Source organism: Carcharodon carcharias, chromosome 9, assembly GCF_017639515.1.
Source record: "Carcharodon carcharias isolate sCarCar2 chromosome 9, sCarCar2.pri, whole genome shotgun sequence".
Classification (NCBI taxonomy): domain Eukaryota; kingdom Metazoa; phylum Chordata; class Chondrichthyes; order Lamniformes; family Lamnidae; genus Carcharodon; species Carcharodon carcharias.
The window spans coordinates 16,634,143-16,653,921 of NC_054475.1; the positions used below are offsets into that span (position 1 = coordinate 16,634,143).

General features: G+C 44.5%; 1 protein-coding gene across 3 annotated transcripts in view; it reads right to left on the minus strand.

Annotated features, from left to right (window-relative positions):
- Positions 1–13,827, minus strand: part of ikbke (inhibitor of nuclear factor kappa B kinase subunit epsilon) — a 57,325-nt gene extending 43,498 nt beyond the window's left edge. The window contains exons 1-5 of one of the 3 annotated variants that reach the window (XM_041195625.1): positions 13,701–13,827; positions 8,100–8,218; positions 7,051–7,191; positions 5,487–5,616; positions 234–415 (exon numbers count right to left, since the gene is read on the minus strand). In XM_041195625.1, the coding sequence (XP_041051559.1) occupies positions 234–415; positions 5,487–5,616; positions 7,051–7,191; positions 8,100–8,186 (540 nt within the window). In that variant the 5' untranslated portion in view covers positions 8,187–8,218; positions 13,701–13,827. Of the gene's footprint in view, positions 1–233; positions 416–5,486; positions 5,617–7,050; positions 7,192–8,099; positions 8,219–13,606 lie in introns of all 3 variants that reach the window. The other 2 variants (XM_041195627.1, XM_041195626.1) reach the window with 2 other exon arrangements.
- Positions 13,828–19,779: the final 5,952 nt, after the last annotated feature.

The following is a 19,779-nucleotide window of genomic DNA, read 5'->3' on the forward strand; positions in this document are numbered from 1 at the left end:
ATCCATCACTTTTCTCCAGTGGCTGTCAGTTGACATTGGGTAACTCAGCAAAGAAAATGGACAGAACCTTCCTCAACTGCCTAACTCCTTAATGCTCCCGGAGATACATGTAATCCCATTCTTTCTCAATAACATCCTCCCTACCTCCTTGCTGGGTCTCCGGCAAGAACAAATCCAGCGATGAGTGTCATTGTGTTACCGCTACATTTGATTAATTTTGGAAGGGTACTAACCAAATATTCCTCTGTCCCGTACAGTGACATGAATTTTTCATCATCCTCTAGTTCACGTGCTGCTCCAAAATCCGTCAGTTTATAGACTGATTGACCATCATCCCCAACCATTCGCATGATGTTCCCCGGCTTAATATCCCGATGGACAACTCCATTCTCTCTCAACTGGTTCATACCACCAACTGGTAATAGAAGAAAGAGCAAATAACGATAGGGGAGAAAATAATTCCAGTGAAATTGTCAGTTTGGGGCTTTTTGCTTGTGGCATATGGATCACAATCCAGCTGTGTCTGATGAAATGACATCTCCCCAGTCTTTATCCCTCAATCAATATCACCACAAAAAAAAAAATCAGATTATGTGGTAACTTGAGGTGTAATGCACCTTTAAGAGACTGTGAGCAGATTGACCACATGACGGTAAGACCCAATAGCTGTGTAGCGCGGGCTATCATGTTAATGTTAGCCTAGAGTAGGGTCTGGTTGGAGAAGCGCACATCATGTTAATGCTCTGTTGTTTGTGTACATAAATAGTGCGTGCTTCATTTCATATTGATCACTGTGTCTGCTGTATATTATAATCTACTCACATGCCGACAGATAAGCATACAACCGGTTCAGGAGCAAAGCGACCCACAGTCAAAACATAACAGATGATCACATTGCTGTTTGTGGGGGCTTGTTGGACACACATTAGTTGCTGCATTTCCTCCATTACAAAAGTGACTGCACCTCAAAATTATTTCATTGGCAGAAGCGCTTTGGGACATCCTGAGGTCATGAAAGGTAACATATAAGCACAAGCCTTTGTCTCTGTCCTGATTCAAAGGTGCTCTAAATGAAAATGACTTGGGGAAGTTTCACAAGATTCCTTGTGAGTTTAAGCCCCTTGGCACAAAATCACCACAATTTAGGGAAATTAATGGATCAGAGTTTTCTGTTGGTGAGAATATTACACAATGTAATTGTTCTGCTGTTAAATCTAAAAGGGTTAAATTATGAAGACTGATTGCACAGACTAGATTCTGATAAAAGGTCAGAGAACTGAAACATTGACGCTGGTTCTTTCCACAGATGTTGCCAGACCTGAATATTTCCAGCATTTTCTGTTTTTATTTCAGATTTCCAGCATCTGCAATATTTTGTTTTTGCCTAGACTAGTCTTGTATTCCCTCAAGTTTAGAAGATGAAAGGGTGATCAAATCGAGGTGTTTAAGATAATGAAAGGATTTGATAAGGTTGATAGAGAGAAACTATTTCCTTAGGTTTGGAGATCCCAAAACAAGGGGGCATAACCTTAAAATTAGGCAGATCATTCATGGGTGATGTCAGGAAGCACTTCTTCACACAAAGGGGAGTGGAAATCTGGAACTCTCTTCCAACAAGTTGCTGTGTCAGACGGTCAATAGAAAATGTCAAAACTGAGAATGATAGATTTTTGTTGGGCAAAGATTATTAGGAGTTAGGGAACTAAGGCAGGTAGGTGGAGTTAAGGTACAGATCAGCCATGATCTCAGTGAATGACAGGATAGGGTTGAGGGGCTGAATGGCCTCTTCCAGTTCCGGTGATTTGACTGATTCTTTAAAGGGAACAGGCGGTGGATTAGTAGTATTGTCAGTAGCACTCCAGATACCCACGGTAATAATCTGGGGACATGGCTTTGAATCCCATCACAGCAGATGATGAAATTTGAATTCAATAAAAATCTGGAATTAAAAGTCTAATGATGATCATGAAACCATTGTTGTAAAAATCCATCTAGTTCACTAATATAATTTAGGGAAGGAAATCTGCTATCCTTACCTGACCAGGCCTGGCCTACATGTGACTCCAGACCCACAGCAATGTGATTGATTCTTAAATGTCCTCTGAACATGAACATAAGAAATAGGAACAGGAGTGGGCCATTCAGCCCCTCAAGCCTGCCCCACCATTCAATAAAATCATGGCTGATCTGCCCCAGGCCTCCTCATAGCTCTCAACTCCCTGATATTTAAAAATCTGTCTACCTCCTCTTTAAATACTTTCAGTAATCCAGCCTCCGTAACTCTCTGGGGTAGAGAATTCCAGACGTTCACTATCCTCTGAGAGAAGAATTTCCTTTGCATCTCAGTTTGAAATGAGTGTCCCCTTATTCTGTAACTATGTCCCCTAGTTCGAGATTCCCCCACTAGTGGAAACATCTTCTCAACATCTACCCTGTCAAGCCCCCTCAGAATCTTGTACGTTTCAAGATCACTCCTCATTCTTCTAAACTCTAATGAATAAAGGCCTAACCTCGTTAGCTGTTCTTGATAAGCCAACCCCTTCATCCCAGGAATCAGCCTAGTGAGTCTCTTTTGAACTGCCTCCAATGCCAGTATATCATTTCTTAAATACAGGGACCAAAACTGTACACAGTACTCCAGGTGTGGTCTCACCAACACCCTGTACAGTTGTAACAAGTCTTCCCTATTTTTAAACTCCAACCCCCTAGCAACACAGGCCAAAATCCATTTGCCTTCTTAATTACTTGCTGCACCTGCATGCTAACCTTTTGTGTTTTATGCACAAGAACACTCAGATCCCTCTGTGCTGCACTTTTTTGGAGTCTCTTTCCATTTAAATAATAGTCTGCCTTTTGATTCTTCCTACCAAAGTACATGACCTTACACTTTTCTACATTAAACTCCATCTGTTAAGTTTTTGCCCATTCACTCAATCTGTCTATATCCCCTTGTGGATTCCTTATGTCCTCATCACAACATGCCCTCCCGCCTATTTTTGAATCGTCAGCAAATTTGGATACATTACACTCTGCCCCCTCCTCCAAGTCATTAACATAGATAGTAAATAATTGAGGCCCTAAGACTGATCCTTGTGGCACTACACTAGTTGCGTCTTTCCAATCTGAAAAAGACCCATTAATCCTGACACTCTGTCTTCTGTGTGCTAACCAATCCTAAATCCATGCTAATACATACCTCCGATATTTTGAGCTCCTATCTTGTGCAATAACCTTTTGTGTGGGGCCTTATCAAATGCCTTCTGGCAATCCAAGTACACTTTATCTATTGGCTCACCTTTATCAACTCTGTTTGTTGTAATCCCAAAGGACTCTAGCAAATTTGTCAAACATGATTTCCCTTTCACAAAACCATGTTGAGTCTGTTTGATTATGTTAAGCTTTTCTAAATGCCCTGCTATTTCTTCTTTAATAATGGACTCTAGCATTTTCCCAACGACAGATGTTAGGCTGACTGGCCTATAGCTTCCTACTTTTTGTCTCCGTCCCTTCTTGAACTGAGGCATCATATTAGCGGTTTTCCAATCCGCTGGGACCCTCCTGGAATCCAGAGAGTTCTGGAATATTTTGACCAATGCCTCCACTATCTCTGCAGCCACTTCCTTTAAAACCCTTAGATGCAGGCCATCAGGTCCTGGCGACTTGTCTGCCTTTATTCCCATTAATTTTTCAAATACTTTGTCCCTCATGATAGAGACTGTTACAAGATCTTTCCTCCCATTAGCTCTTTGCTTATCTGATATCTTTGGGACGTTTATAGCGTCCTCCACCGTGAAGATCGATGCAAAATATTGGTTTAAATTATCTGTCATTTCCCTGTTCCCCATTATCAATTCTCCAGTTGCATCCTCCAAGGGTTCCACGCTCACTTTAGCCACTCTCTTTCTTTTTATATACCTGTAGGAGCTCTTGCTGTTTGTTTTTATATTTCTTGCCAATTTACTTTCATAATCAATTTTTTCCCTCTTTATTAGCTTTTTAGTCATCCACTGCTGGTTCCTAAAAAATTCTCAATCCTCTGGCCTACCACTAGTTCACTGCTTTGTATGACTTAGTTTTTGATTGGATACTCTCCTTGACCACCTTTGTTAACAACGGGTGGTTCATTCTTCTCATTGAATCATTCTTGTTGAGCGGGATAAATTTTTGCTGAGCGTTAATAATATCAGCCCTAGCCAGTGACGCCCACACCCCATGAATGAATAAAAAAAATCCAAGTGATGTAAAGGAACAAATTTCAGTTGCAGCTAGACATGGGAGATTTTCCGACTGTTTGGCTTAATGCTAGCACTCTCACCTCAGAAGACCCCATTCCTGGACCTGAACATACAAAATAGGAGCAGAAGAGGCTATTTAGCCCCTCCAGCCTTCAATAAGATCATGGCTAATCTGTTTGTATTTCAAATTCCACATTCCAATCTACTTCTAATAACCTCTAATTCCCTTGCCTAACAAGAATCTATCTACCTCTGCCTTAAAAATATTCCGTGACTCCGCCTCCACCACCTTCTGAGGCAGAGAGTTCCAAAGTCGCACAGCCCTCTGAGAAAAAAAACTGTCTCCTCATCTCTGTCCTAAAAGGGAAACCCCTAATTTTAAAACAGTGCCCCCTAGTTCTGGACTCACCCACAAGGGGAAACATCCTTTTCATGTCCACCTTGTCAAGACCATTCAGGATCTCACATACTTCAATCAAGTCACCCCCTTACTCTTCTAAACTCCAGTGGAAACAAGCCCAGTCTGTCCAACCTTTCCTCATAAGGCAACCCACTCATTCCAGGTATCAATCTAGTAAACCTCCTATGAACCACCTCCAACACACTTACATCCTTCCTTAATTGGGGAGGCCAAAACTGCACGCAGTATTCAAGATGTGGTCCATCAATGCCCTGTACAAATGAAGCGTAACATTTTGTTAACGTTCAATATCTAACTGTGGCTGACACTGGAAGAATGCTGCATTCTTAAAGGTTCCTGTTTGCCCATTCAGAACAGAGATATAGCTAGCAAGCTGTTGTTAGGTGAAGAAATAGGTCTGTCCTGGCCATAATTTACCCTTCAGCCAACCCCACCTTGTTATGTAATCACAGTTCAAAAGTACTTCATTGGCTGTGAAGTGTTTTGGAACACCCAGGAGGATGTGACAAGTGCCATAGAAATGCAAGTTCTTTCTTTGTCAGGTGCTTATGAATGGTGGCTCCAGAACTAACTTCAAACCTCTCTCAGCCAATGACCTGCGAATGACTCTGGCCTAAAATGGTTGCTATTGAAACGTGATGGGAATGTTACATTCTCAGAGCCAAAGGGTTCCTGATTGGTGACTGGCGTTAGGACATAGTGTTAGGACTGTAAATATCTCACTCCCCGCCCTCACCTCCCCACTTGCCAACTTCCTCCTGGTAGCACAGATCCATGAAATAACCTCCTTCAGTGTAATCAGGAGAATGTGGAGACAGCGTGAAACTCACCAACACTTCCCAGCACAATCAGAAACTCAGCTTCCGATAATCCAAATGCATTTTCCGATTCTTCTAGAACATTGAGCAGACTCCCACCAGCGCAGTACTCCATCACCAGGACTTTCTGTTTGGTAACTCCCTAGAGAACAGGCACACTGTGAAACATCACAACTCCACAATACATAGACCGAGGGAGCAGCACACAAGGCAGCAGCGAGCCGGTGGATGTACCACATCTGGTACTTGTACATGGACACCAAGGGTTCCAAGCATCGACAACAGGGAGGCCCGTGGTCTGGAAATTCACAGAATCAGTTTGAACTCTTTTGTGATGTTTTGTGGTTCTCAGTGTCAATTGGTGATTTGAAGAACAGGAGGAGGCCATTCAGCCTCTCAAACCTATTCCATCATTCAGCTAGGTCATGGCCAATCTGTATCTTAACTCTGTCTAGCCAAGGGGAGTCTCTTCTGTAAGATGATTCTTAGGGTCTCTCTGATGTTGCTCTGGGGCTGCCTCTTATATGTGATAGTTCTAGGGGTTACTTGTTGTTTAGTGGGGTTGTGAGCCAGACCTCCAGCATGCGAGTTTCTCACGTGTGTGTTGGTTCTGGGGTAATTCTACTGTAGGAGCATAAAAATTAAGACTAGGAGTGGACCAAACAGCCCTTTGAGCCTGGTCCACCACTCAATACGATCATGGCTGATCTTTGGCCTCAACTCCACTTTCCCACCCACTCCCAGTATCCCTTGATTCCCTGAGAGATCAAAGCTTTTTCTATCTCAGCTTTGAATGTATTCAGTGATGAAGCATCCACAACCCTCTGGTGTAGAGAATTCCAAAGATCCACAATCCTTTGAATGAAGAAATTTCTCTTCATCTCAGTCCTAAAGAAATTGACCCCTTATCCCGAGACTGAGCCCGTGTACTAGATTCTCCAGCCAAGGAAATAACCTCTCAGCATCTACCATCAAGTCCTTTATCTGGTATGTTTCAATGAGATCACCACTCATCCTTCTAAACTCCAGAGAGTAGAGGCCCAATTTATTCAGCTTCTCATCATAGAAGAACCTCCTCATCCGAGGAACCAATTTAGCAAACCTTCACTGTATTGCCTCCAATACAAGTATATCCTTCCCTAAATAAGGAGGCCAAAACTGTGCAAAGAACTCTAGGTGTGGGTCTCACCAAAGTCCAGTACAAACGTCACAAGACCCCCTTATCCTTGTACTCCAATCCCTCTGCACTAAAGGCCAGCATGCTATCTGCATTTCCACTGTGCTTGTTCCGAGGGTCAGCCTCTGGATCTGGAGGGGGTGGGGATGGGAGGGGGAGGTGTCACTGCCTGTTGTTCTGAGGGGTGGGAGGTTCTCTCTTCCCCTGCTTCTGGGTAGGGAGGTGGTGGAGTGGGGGTGGGGGGGGGGGGCAGATTTCTGCTCCTGATTTTAGGGTGAGGGAAAGGATTTCTTCCACTGGGTTTGGGGGAGAAGGGTCACTTTGCCTTGATTCTGAGGGGGTGGGGTGGAGTTGAGGGGTGAGTTTGCAGTGACCTGCTAAAGAGGATTAGACACTCACCACTTCCTCCACTGCAAACAGTTTCACAATATTCTTGTGGTTTAATTTCCGTAACATTTCAAACTCTCTCATTTGTACTTCATAAGGTCGCAGGTAACTGACATGATTAAACACTTTGACAGCATACTGATCACCAGTTTTCTGAAAAGTAGATTTTGAAACTTGTTACAAATCAGGCAAGAACAGGAAAAGACAGTGAGTCTAATAAACTCTTCTCTTTTAATTAGATCAACCTTTTCACCATCTTTGTCTCTCTCTACAGAAACACATCCAATCAATGATCCCATTCATAATGTTCACCCCAACCTCCTCCCTGGTAACTTATTCCTAGGATTTATTCCTCTAAACTCCGGTCTTATTCTTAATGTCCTCATTTTAACTGTTCCCCTGGGATCTAAACTCCAGCTGAGGGAACAGTTTCCATTACATTTATAGTTTTATTTAATTTTATTTTTCTCTTTTATCTGCAAAGGTGCTGAGGAAGCAGTTCCACAGGGAGACGGGTTAGACACCTGTCACAGGCGATTGGACAGACGCAGGTGTAAACAGGAAAGCTCTTTTCAAACTACCTGGTTATAAATTATCCAGTCAGAGAGGCAATGTGCTGTATCCTTCTCTCTGCCTCTTTCTCTCTCTGCTCTCTCAGGTGAAAGTAAATGATCGCATAGTATTGTTTGAAAAAGAGCAGGGAGTTCTCTCTGCTGTTCTGGCCAATATCCCTCAAAAACAAGAGAAATTATCTGGCCAACATCACATTGTAATTTGTGGGGATCTTGCTATGTGCCATATCCACCCTGTTACAATATCCCTCACCACCGCCCTCTCACCATATCCCTTAGCCCTATTTGCATCATAGTCACTCAATCTCTTCCCAAACATATCAATTGTTTCTACAGACCATCTATACATCCATTCCCATATCCTTTTCTTCTTCCATTACCATTTGGGTGAAAAGTTCCCTCAGCTTCATGTCTTTATCCTAACTTCCTAATTTTAACTTGTGTCTCTTGATGTTTGAGCCCTTCAACCAAGAGGGGAATGTACTTTACCTTGTGACGTGCTTTATACACACTTGCAGTTGCTCCCTGTCCAAGGACATCACTGAGTGACCAGAGGTAATTAGCCGTGCTCTGCATCCCTGGTCTAAGAAGAAATCTTTCTAGACAGGCTGTGGAATCAAGAATAAAGCATATCAGTTGACAGGGTTGGAACCAAGTCCCAAAACTTTCTACTAAATCCCCCACTATGGGTCAGCTGATACACTAAAAGATTGGCATCGAACAATATTGATCAGTAAAGAACCTGATTTCAACCCTAGCCTGTGTTGGACAGTGGTAGCAATACTACAGTTAACTTATAAATCTTTGGACTATGTGATGTGAAAACAGCCAAGATTCCATTCAGGTCAGTGTCCATATCCCTCTTCTCTGTGACATACAGCAAGAACTGGCTGGGCTCAGTTGGGTGCTCGTCCATTGATCATCAAACACTAGTTCTCTATGTTCACACATGGACAATGGCCACTTGGCAAGAAGGAGTTCTCTGGAAGCCCAACTGAATCAACCAATCACCACCTAAAAGCAGATTATCTCATCGCTGTTTATGTTACATTTCTATAGTGCTTTTCATGACCTTAAGGTATCCCAAATTGCTTTACAGCCAATGAAATATGGTTGCTGTCGTAATGTGGAAAAAGTGGCAGCTACTCTTCAGACAGTAAGGTCCCACAAACAGCAACGTGACAAAATCTAGACAAGCTGTTTTAGTCATGTTACTTAAAGGATAAATATTGTCCAGTCTCACTCCCTCTGCTCTTTCCACATAATCAGGTATTTTTTTTCTTTTACAAGTACTTGTTCAATTCAATTTTGAAAGCCACCCTTGAATCTGCTTCAGGTCAGTTTTATTCGAAGATCTTGCTTCACCATCACTGGTTTATTATAGAGGGACATTAGAAAGTACTGACAACAAAAATAGTTCGATTTGTTTCAGCCACAGTGGAACAGCCATACGTACAATGCAGAGCTAATTCCAAAGTAAAATACTGACATCAACTGCACAATCATGGCCACATAAACATCAGGGCTGTTAGGTTTATTTTCTAGATAGGAGTCAGAAATGAGAGGTCACAAACGTCATTAACACATTTTTAAAAATTCTTTCATGGGCAGTGGGCATCACTGACTGGGCCAGCTTTTATTGCCCATTCCTAATTGCCCTTGAGAAGGTGGTGGTGAGCTGCCTTCTTGAACTGCTGCAGTCCATGTGGTGGACGGGTTTCCAGGATTCTGACCCAGTGACAGAGAACAAATGGTGATAAATTTCCGAGTCAGGATGGTGAGTGACTTGGAGGGGAACTTGCAGGTGGGGGTGTTCCCACCCATCTGCTGCCCTTGTCCTTCTAGATGGTAATGGTCGTGAGTTTGAAAGCTGCTTTCAAAGGATCCTTAATGAGTTACTGCAGTGCATCTTGTAGGTGGTACACACTGCTGCTACTGTTTGTCAGCAGTGGAGGGAGTGAATGTTTAAGGGGGTGGATGGGGTGCCAATCATGGAGGCTGGATGAGGTTGAGCTTCTTCAGTGTTGTTGGAGCTGCACCCATCCAGGCAAGTGTGGGAAGTATTCCAACACACTCCTGACACTCCTGATTTGTGCCTTGTAGATGGTGGACAGGCTTGGTGAGTCAGGAGGTGAGTTACTCACCGCAGGATTCCTAGCATCTGACCTGCTCTTGTAGCCACAGTATTTATATGGCTAGTCCAGATCAGTTTCTGGTCAATGGTAATCCCCCAGAATGTTGATAGTGGGGGATTCAGCAATGATAATGCTATTGAATGTCAAGGGGAGATGGTTAGATTGTCTCTTACTGGAAATGGTCATTGCCTGGCACTCGTGTGGCATAAATGTTACATTGTCACTTATTAGCCCAAGCCTGAAGGTTGTCCAGGTCTTGCTGCATATGGACACTGAGTGCTTCAGTATCTGAAGACTTGCGAATGTAACATTTCTGACCCATACACAGCACTGGCATAAAGGCATGAGATGGCAGTGAGTGATTACACAAGCAGGTGGAGTATTAAGCCTGTCTGCAGCAACAACTTGCATTTATTTAGCAACTGTAAAATATCAAGGCATCTTCAGATACTGAAGCAGTCTGTGTCCATATGCAGCAAGACCTGGACAACATTCAAGCTTGTGCCAAGTAACTTTCAAGCCACACAAGTGCCAGGCAATGACCATAGTAAAACATCCCAAGGTACTTCACAGGACGAACAAGTAAGGAGAGCACTTGGTTGTGTTAACTCATCACTATTACTGTTGTGTCATAATGATATAAAGGCACAAACTCATATGGGATTAGGTAAACATGTTGTAGGTTCATTTACTAATTCTAGGCACATGTGAACAGTTATACAGAAGCATAAAGCTTGAAGACATCAAAGGTGCAGAGCTGTGTGTACACTGCTGAAAGAAAAAATGAAACAAAAACAGAATTGCATGACACATTTCCTTTTAGTAAATAAAGAACAGCAAACAAAGAAAAGTACAGCACAGGAACAGGCCCTTCGGCCCTCCAAGCCTGCATCAATCATATTGCCCGTCAACTAAACATTTTGCACTTCCGGGGTCCGTATCCCTCTATTCCCATCCTATTCATGTATTTGTCAAGCTGCCTCTTAAACACCACTATCGTACCTGCTTCCACGGCCTCCTCTGGCAGCAAATTCCAGACACTCACTACCTTCTGCATAAAAAACTTGCCCTGCACATCTCCTCTAAAAGTTTTCTCCTCTCACCTTAAATCTATGTCCCCTAGTAATTGAATCTTACACCCTGGGAAAAAGCTTCTGACTATCTACTCTGTCCATGCCATTCATAATTTTGTAAACGTCTATCAAGTCGCCCCTCAATCTCTGTCGCTCTAGTGAGAACAATCCGAGTTTCTCCAACCTCTCTTCATAGCTAATAACCTCAAGACCAGGCAGCATCCTGGTAAACCTCCTCTGCACCCTCTCCAATGCCTCCCTATCCTTCTGGTAATGTGGCGACCAGAATTGCACTCAATATTCTAAGTGTGGCCTAACCAAGCTTCTATACAGCTGCAGCATGACTTCCCAGCTTTTATACTGAATACCCCTGCCGATGAAGGCAAGCATGCCATATGCCTTCCTGACTACCTTACCCATCGGTTTAGGGATTACAATCGAGGATGTGAGAGAGGCCAAAGCTAGACAGGTTTCAGTGACCTGTGGACCTGTACACCCAGATCCCTCTGCCCGTCAATGCACTTAAGGGTTCTGCTATTTACTGTATAATTTCTACCTGTATTAGACCTGCCTGCTGCTATCCCTTAAAGACATATTACAACAATTACAATTACACAGCTCTTCCTTGAGGCTTTTCCCTGCCTGATTGATGCTCGGTAACTACAAGGCTGAGAAAAGAAATCTTTTTATTAAGAGCTTCCATCTCATTAAGGAGGCATCATCCCAATCCACGTCCAATAACCTGCTTTGAAAAATCTGCTCACATTTTGACAATTGTGTCAAATTCCACCATAGCAGTTGACACAATCCATACCATTCAAAATCAAACAACATACCAAAAAAAAGTCAATTTGCCCTATCTCCTAATGTTAACAGACCCTTAAAAAAATTCCAAGATCTGGATCTGGAACCATATTTTTGCCAAAAACTAATCAGTTCTTCCTTGGGTCAGACCCTATCCATGTACCAAGCTTCATTGAAATCCATCCATTAGTTCTTGAGATATTTTGTTTCAGGACAAACAGACTAAAAGGAGCAAAAACATTACCTCTGCCCACGATGGAGGTCATTATCAAATAGAAGTTGACACCACAACACATAAGGTGGTGTTTGATCAAAGAGGTGGGTTTTATGGAGTATTTTAAAGAAGGAAAGAGAGATCAAGAGGTGGAAAGGTTTAGAGAAAGAATCCCCAAGTTTCCAGGCTGAGGGCTGGACACAAGGTCACCATCGGTTTAGGAATTACAATCGAGGATGTGAGAGAGGCCAAAGCTAGACATCCAAGGATTAGTAGATTGTGGAGGTTACAGAGATAGGGAATGTGTTACCGGGGGATTGGGGGGGGGGGGGGGGTGCGGGGGGGTTGGTGTGGGGGCGGGGGGGCTGGGTGGGAGCGGAGAATGGAGTGAGGCCACAGTGAGATTTCAAAACAAGGATGAGAATTTTATAACTGAGATGCAGCCAGACAGGAAGCCAGTGCAGATCAGTGAGCACAGGAACAATGGTTAAGTGGGACATGGTGAGAGTTAGGATATGGGCAGCAGAGTTTCGGATGAGCTTAAGTTTATGGAGGATGAAAGGTGAGGGGCCAGATAAGAGTGTGTTGTTTAAGTCAAACATTGAGATAACAAAGGCATGAATGAAGCTTTCAGCAGCAGATGAACTGAGGCAGGAACAGAGAAGAACAATGTCAAAAAGGTGCAGGACTGGTTTTGATGATGCCATTGACATGTGGTCAGAGCTCATTGCACAGTCAAATGGGATGCCAAGGTTACCAACAGTCTAGCTCAGCCTCAAACAGTGGCTAAGGAGGGAACTTTTGTTATTCATTCATGGGATGTGGTCCTCACAGGCTAGACAAGCATTTATTGCCCATCCCTAATTGCCTTTGAGAAGGTGGAGGTGAGCTGCCTTCTTGAACAGCTGCAACATACATTGATGTATCTGCTCTGGTTCGGTCACCTCCAGGTTAATTCAAGCTGTGGGCTGCATCAAGTGGGATTATAATAAGCAGATAATGACGAAATACTGCGGATGCTGGAAACCTGAAACAAAAACAAAAAAATGCTGGAAAAACTCAGCAGGTCTGACAGCATCGGTGAAAAGACGGAGTTAACGTTTCGAGTCCGTATGATTCTTCTTCAGACTCGAAACGTTAACTGTCTTCCTCTCCACAGATGCTGTCAGACCTGCTGAGTTTCTCAAGCATTCTTTGTTATAATAAATAGAGCCTAGCTAAGTCAAGCCTGACCAGCTACACTTCACGAGTGACTACAGAAATACATAGATGTTACAACACGGAAACAGGCCATTCCGCCCATTCATTCCGTGTCAACATTGGCCCTGCATGCAAGCAAGTGGTCCCAATTACATTTCTCCCACCCTGAGGTGGGTGGGTGTGGGTTGGGTTGGGTCTGGCCAGGTTCCCCACCACCACCACCAACCCCCCTCCCCGCCCCAGTTACGCTGCGCTAGAGGTCGGAACTTGGGGCCCGAAGTCTGGTCTTTAGCATCAGTGGTAAGATGTAAGGTGACAACAACACTGCACTGCCTCTTCCACACAATCTGTCTGGCTCGCCCTCAGCCGCAATACACAGAAAAACTGCAGCCCAGAGAATTACACTGAAACCTCTGCACAAAATACAACGTCCAGCAAATGACGGGAGATTCCACTCCCCCACCCACCCCCACCTCCTAATGACATCTCTCGCTGAAAGAAAATTGACTCGGTATGGGAGAGAGACATTGCAAATGGAAACAGAATTGGAAACAGTTTAGCCAGCATCACCTTCAGTTAAAAGTCTGTAGTGATAAGTTCTCCAGAGACGCGGGGTCGGGGGGGGAGTGGTCCCCAGTTCTCCAGATTTTGAAATTTAACTCACCTGCAAACCCTAGCTCCCAGCAGAGCCCGCTGATCTCAGGGATTATTTCAACTCACTCATCCGGCTGAACGAAAACTGAAACTAAAAGCGGATCACTTTCGTTTCCTGGCTCTTCTGCGTCCCCGACCCCTCCATGTGTGTCTCCCGGGAACTGCAGTGCAGGGCCGGCGCAGAAAGCGGCGTAAAACCGGCGCAGAGAGCCCCCACCCCCTCTGCCCCTACACTCTACCTGGGGGGGGGGGGGGGGGGGCCGGGATGAAAGGGTAAATTTCCAGGACTGGTGCAAGCAACTGGGAGAAATGGCATGGGGCATTTAAAAAAAAAGAACAATGACTTTGACCCCTGTGTGATGGAGTGTGAGGTATCTGGGTAGTGGCACTGTTTAGGAAGACTAAGATAAAGGCAAAATACAGCGGATGCTGGAAATCTGAAACAAAAACAGAAAATTGCTGGAAAAACTCAGCAGGTCTGGCAGCATCTGTGGAGAGAAAGACAGAGTTAACGTTTTGAGTCCCTATGACTCTTGTTCAGAGCTAAAAAGAGCTAATACGGACTGGAAACGTTAACTGTCTTTTTCTCCACAGATGCTGTCAGACCTGCTGAGTTTTTCCAGCATTTTTTGTTCTCGCTACTGTTTAGGAATTGCCTGCTTAGGGCTGCTGAGTCGGAAAAAGACTGGAGGCTTAAAGGACCTGTGCTCACAAGGCTATTCCGAAAGCAAACAGGATGTTTAAGATTTCATTGTCAGGACATTGAAGTGTGAAATCCTTTCTCTGTACTGGACCTCCGTTGACCCACATTTGGAATGCTATGTCCGGATTGATCCCTTGACATGTCAAGTCATTTGTTCACCTTTTCACTGCAGGAGGGAGAATTAGGCTTGAGACTGAGTGACAGAGTGATTGAGAGCAAGAGGGCGAGACAGAGACAGAGTGGGAGAGGGAAACAGAGAGTGCAAAAAGAGACAGAGCTAGAATGAGGCTGAGATTGAAATTGAGAAAGTACTGGTGACAATGACAGAGGGACTAAGCAACAGAGAGCAAGAGTTAGGGGCAGAGGGGGAGAGAGAGGAGGAGAGAGGTAATGAGGGGTGAAGACTGAGAGAGAAATAGCGACGGGGGGGGGGGGCACGAGAGAGAGAGGGAGAGAGAAAAAAAGGGATAATGAGGTATTGAGAGATGGAGACTGAGACAGAAGTGAGAGTTAGAGAGACAGAGAGAAACAGGGCTGAAGAGAGGCAGAGACTGAGAGTGATAGAGAAAAAGGGCGAGAGAGACAGACAGAAGGTGAGAGAGGGATGGAACATAAAAGGGTAAGATAAGTGAGAGAGAAAGAGGCAGACAGATTGGATTGCTCTGTGTATCCCTCCTTCAATGTAACACTGTTCCACATTGAAGCGTTTGATCTATTCAAGTTTGGCTCTGATCCTGGGCTCCCCTCAACCTGCCTTTCATCATCTTACAAAAGCAAAGCCTGGAAACCTGAAATAAAAACAGAAAATGCTGGTGACACTCTGCAGGTCAGGCAACATCTGCTGAGAGAAAAGAGGAGTTGACATTTTGGGTGTGGACCTTTCATCAAAACTGTTTTTCTTCCAGAAGAATTTTATCCAAATGCTGAACCCTGAGGCACCCAGAAGTTCCGATCTTGTCAGAGTGAAGGGTTTCCAGCCTTGACGATACTAGAGTGAAACAGGCCATAATATTACCATTCCTTATCCCAAACTGCAAGAGTACTTTATTGGCTGTAAAATTCTTTGGGATGTCTGGAGTTTGTAAAAGGCACTATGTAAACGTTAAGTTCTTTCCTTCTTCTTCAGCTGACTTGCTGGCTTAACCCCGAACGCCTAGGCCCGGGCCCCGAAAGGCTGGACAATCCTCACTGAGACTGTCCTTCCAGTGCAGCACTGAGCCAGGGCTGGACAAGAGATGGAGGATCCTTCAGCTGAAGAGTTAAATTGAGGCTCTGCCCGTTCCAGTGTTTCGGTTGGAAGTCGATGGTCCTCAAAAGGTGGTGGAAGCCGAGCCTTTGAATATTTTTAAGACAGAACTAAAAACATTCTTGATAAGCAAGGGGGTGAAAGGTCATCGGGGTTAGGTGGGAACGTGGAGTTAAAGATGCAATCAGATCAGCCATGATCTTATCGAATGGCAGAGCAGACTCGAGGGGCCGAGTGGTCTACTCCTGCTCCAAATTCGTAAATTTGTATTCCAAGAATCAGGATTTCTCCTACTGTTGTTTTAAAAAAAAATGAATACGTTTTTGAGAATATAAGGGCCGGGTGCAGGAAGGTGGGATTAGAAAGGGCACCTGGGTGTCCTCAGGCTGGCATGGACAAGATGGGCCGAATGGCCTCCTTCTAAGCTGTAACTTTTCTATGGTTCTATAACAGGATGAGGAAAGGGAAATGAGGTGGGTATAGATAGCTCCAGTTGGAAGGCTATCATCGATACCAAAGTGATAAAGGTTGGTGAATCTCCAGAGCTATTAAAATTAAATAGAATTAGAGCATTAGCATTTTGATTCTGGGTTCAAAATTAGCCCAGAGGATGGCAGCCTGCCTACTCATGGTAGAAACTATGTGAAATGAGTTTAGAAAGCTTGACCCATCTTCCAGAGGGAAGAAGCCTAATGGCACATACCCTGGCCCTAATATGGGACAAACTGCTATTCTCACTCCAATGAGGAGCAGGAAGAAGGGTGATGGTTGCTGGATAAAGGTAAGTCCTAGGCTTTAAGGGCAGGGAGAGATGGTGGGGGGGGGGTGCCGGGCCGGGCCGGTTTTGGAGGGCAGGCAGTGAGGAATGAAGCGGGGGGCGGGGGGGCGGTGTGACATCAGTGGGGAAAGGGTGACACCCCCGATACACACAGGACACCTCCCGGAATGAAGTGCCCCTTGCTTCCTTCCTGCTGTTTATCTTCTTGATCTCAAAAAATGACCTGCCCGTGCCAATCGTGTTATAGCACGGCAGCGCAAAATCCCAGTCGATTGGCTTGGTAACAATTTCAATTAACTTTAATTTTTTATTCAAATATGGTGCATCTGGGTGCCAAAATCAGCAGCTTCCCACCTCATTTTGGGGACAGCCTGGGGGTGGGCAGGGAGCTGTAAAATCCAGCTCATGGTACATGTGGCAGCAGGGGAGATGTAGTGAAGGCGCACCACTGAGGCAGTGTAGAGGGAGCTTTACTCTGTATCTAATCCTGTATTGTACTTGCCCTGGGAGTGTTTGATGCCGGGATTAAACAAATGCCTGTGGTTGTTCTGTCTCTTATAACCAATATCCTTTCTCTTGATGAACAGAAATGTCAACGAAAGAAAAATCAAGAAAAAGGGCAAGGATGATTGTTTCCCTGCTTAAAACTTTTCACCTTTCATGTGAAGAAGACACACTGAAACCACAGCCGCTTTACACCGGCTCCTGTACAAAAGAGGTACAAAATGTGCATGTAATTCACAAACCAGCCTTGGGGTGGAAACGTTCTCTTTGCCATGCAAAATACTTTAATAGTGAAACAAAAAGTGCTGTGACTGAGTGGAGGAGCTCCCACAGCATTTTAGCAGTACACACCTCCCCACGCTGTAACAGCACCCCATGCCCCACACTGTAACTGTACCCCACACTATAACATTACCCCACACCCCCACACTGTAACTGTACCCCACACTATAACATTACCCCACACCCCCACACTGTAACTGTACCTCACACCCCACTAACAGTACCCCATACCCCCACACTGTAACTGTACCTCACTGCAACAGTACCACAACCCCATACTTTAACTATACCCCACATTGTAACAGTACCCCACATCCCCAAACTGTAACAGCACCCCATGCCTCCACACTGTAACAGTACCACACTCCCACACTAACTGTACCCCGCACTGTAACAGTACCACACTCCCACACTAACTGTACCCCCGCACTGTAACAGTACTACACCCCCACACTGACTGTACCCCACACTAACTGTATCCCACACTAACTACCCCACACCCCCAGTGTAACTGCATCCCACACTTTCACAGTGTAACATTACTCCACACCCCCACAGTGTAACCGTACCTCACGTTCCTACCTCCCATGTGCAAATTGCTTCAGTGGAGGCTGACTTTCCCCATTTCTGCCCAATGCTGCAGTCCCCTCCCTCACGCCCTCCCTTTCCCAATCCCTCGTGATTCTTCCCCAGAACCAATTTCCCTCCAACACCTTCATGTCTGATTTTAAAGGTCCCTCAAAAAGTCCTTTTCAATGGAATCAATTATTTTTCTCGCTCATTATCTACTCATTAAATTCTCGGAAACAGTTCTTTTATGAACGTGGCGTTATATAAATCAAGTTTTTTTGTCAGGCACAATCTGATGGTCGGTCGCTTGCTGACTTAATGGAGCAGAAGAAGCTGCTATTTGAAAATAGAGAACTCCCTCAGAAAGTGCAGGATCCTCTGTACATTTTCAACCATCTGTTTCTAAAATATAATTTTTATCTAATGATTTTCCAATCGACCTGTCCTCTCCCAGCCCCCGACACCCATCTGTCACCAACAGGTCACAGAAAGCTGAGATCTTAGTGCTCCACTCTTTCTCACAGTCCTTAAGACAGCCTCTATTTACTGCTGATTAAAGGCAGTCCCCACATTAACTTCTCAAACATCAGCTTCAGACAAGACATGTCACAAAGAGCATCTTTGTGACGAACAGCTTTCTCAAAGGAAGGCCAGGTGTGATGCTGAACTTCAAACACACGCACACACAGGGGTACAGTCAGTGAAGCACCTGCTCACCAGAGTCCCCGGGATCTGCAAAGGCCTTGCTGGCGAAGCCACTCCTGGCCCATCAGCCACCCCTCCGGCCCAGCTGTGACCCCCATTGAGACATTCCCAGATACTGTGCTCTCATGATTAAAAGTAATTTTCTCCACTTTGGCTTCCTCCTCTTTGCATGCTGGGCAATGAGACATTGTCCAGTCTCAATGTGGTGCTGAGCTCACTCACCTCACAATGACAGTGACCTTGGCAGTAGTACACCTTACCTTCACTTGTAACAAAGATGGACACTTAGTGAGGCGCCCAAGGGTGGATGGGACTCATGGAATGGTAACTGGCCAAAGATCACCACCACCTCCTCACAGTAATTAGGGTTGGTTCATCAATGTTGGCCTTGCTTGTGCCACATACATCCCAAGAACCAATAGACCCAGTCACAGCTGCCATTCTACCTGGGTTTGATGAGAGCTTCCAGTTAGTATAACTCTCACTGTACCTTTAGCTGTGGTTGGAGGAAGGAATTAGCATTAGAGGTTCCAGAGTAAGAGCATCTAAAGATGGGGTTTAAATTAAATGAATTATTGAGGTATTCTCCTTCACCTTCAAACACTGAACAGAATAAAGCTTTGTAAATCTGAGACCCGATTTTCCAACTGAGCCCCTCACCTCAAAATAAGTGTGCCTTTTCCTCACTTTAATAAAAGCAGCCTTGTTACCCCCCACACGGACCCCATTCTCTGGCTGAAGGGTCCCTGTTGGTGACACTGATCAGGTAATGAGGGATGGAAGGGAAAGAATCACTCACTGCAGCATTTTGAGATGGTTGGATAAGAGGTAACGACTTGCATTTCCATAGCACCATTCATAACCTTAGGATGACCAAAGTGCTTAATGACACCAACGATTACACTTTTGAAGTGTAGTCAGTGTTGTAATGGAGGGAATGCAGCAGGCAATTTGCACATAGCAAGCTCTCAGTCCAAGAATAATTGACTGTAATTCAAGGTGTATGTGGAGACTAGTATGAGATTTATTGTTTTCAGACTAACATCTAATATTCTGCACAATACTGTACCAGAAAATGTTGTACCTTACAGTCACTGTGTAGTTACATATACACAAATACTCTGTACCTTACAGTCACTGTGTAGTTACATATACACAAATATTCTGTACAATTAATTATTACAGCCTTATTTATGCATTGATCTGAACACATAAATACCGTTGGGTATTAACCCATTAGCCACGGTGACCCCGATGCCTGTCAGTGAACGACACTGTCACAGTGCTTCATAAGATGACCA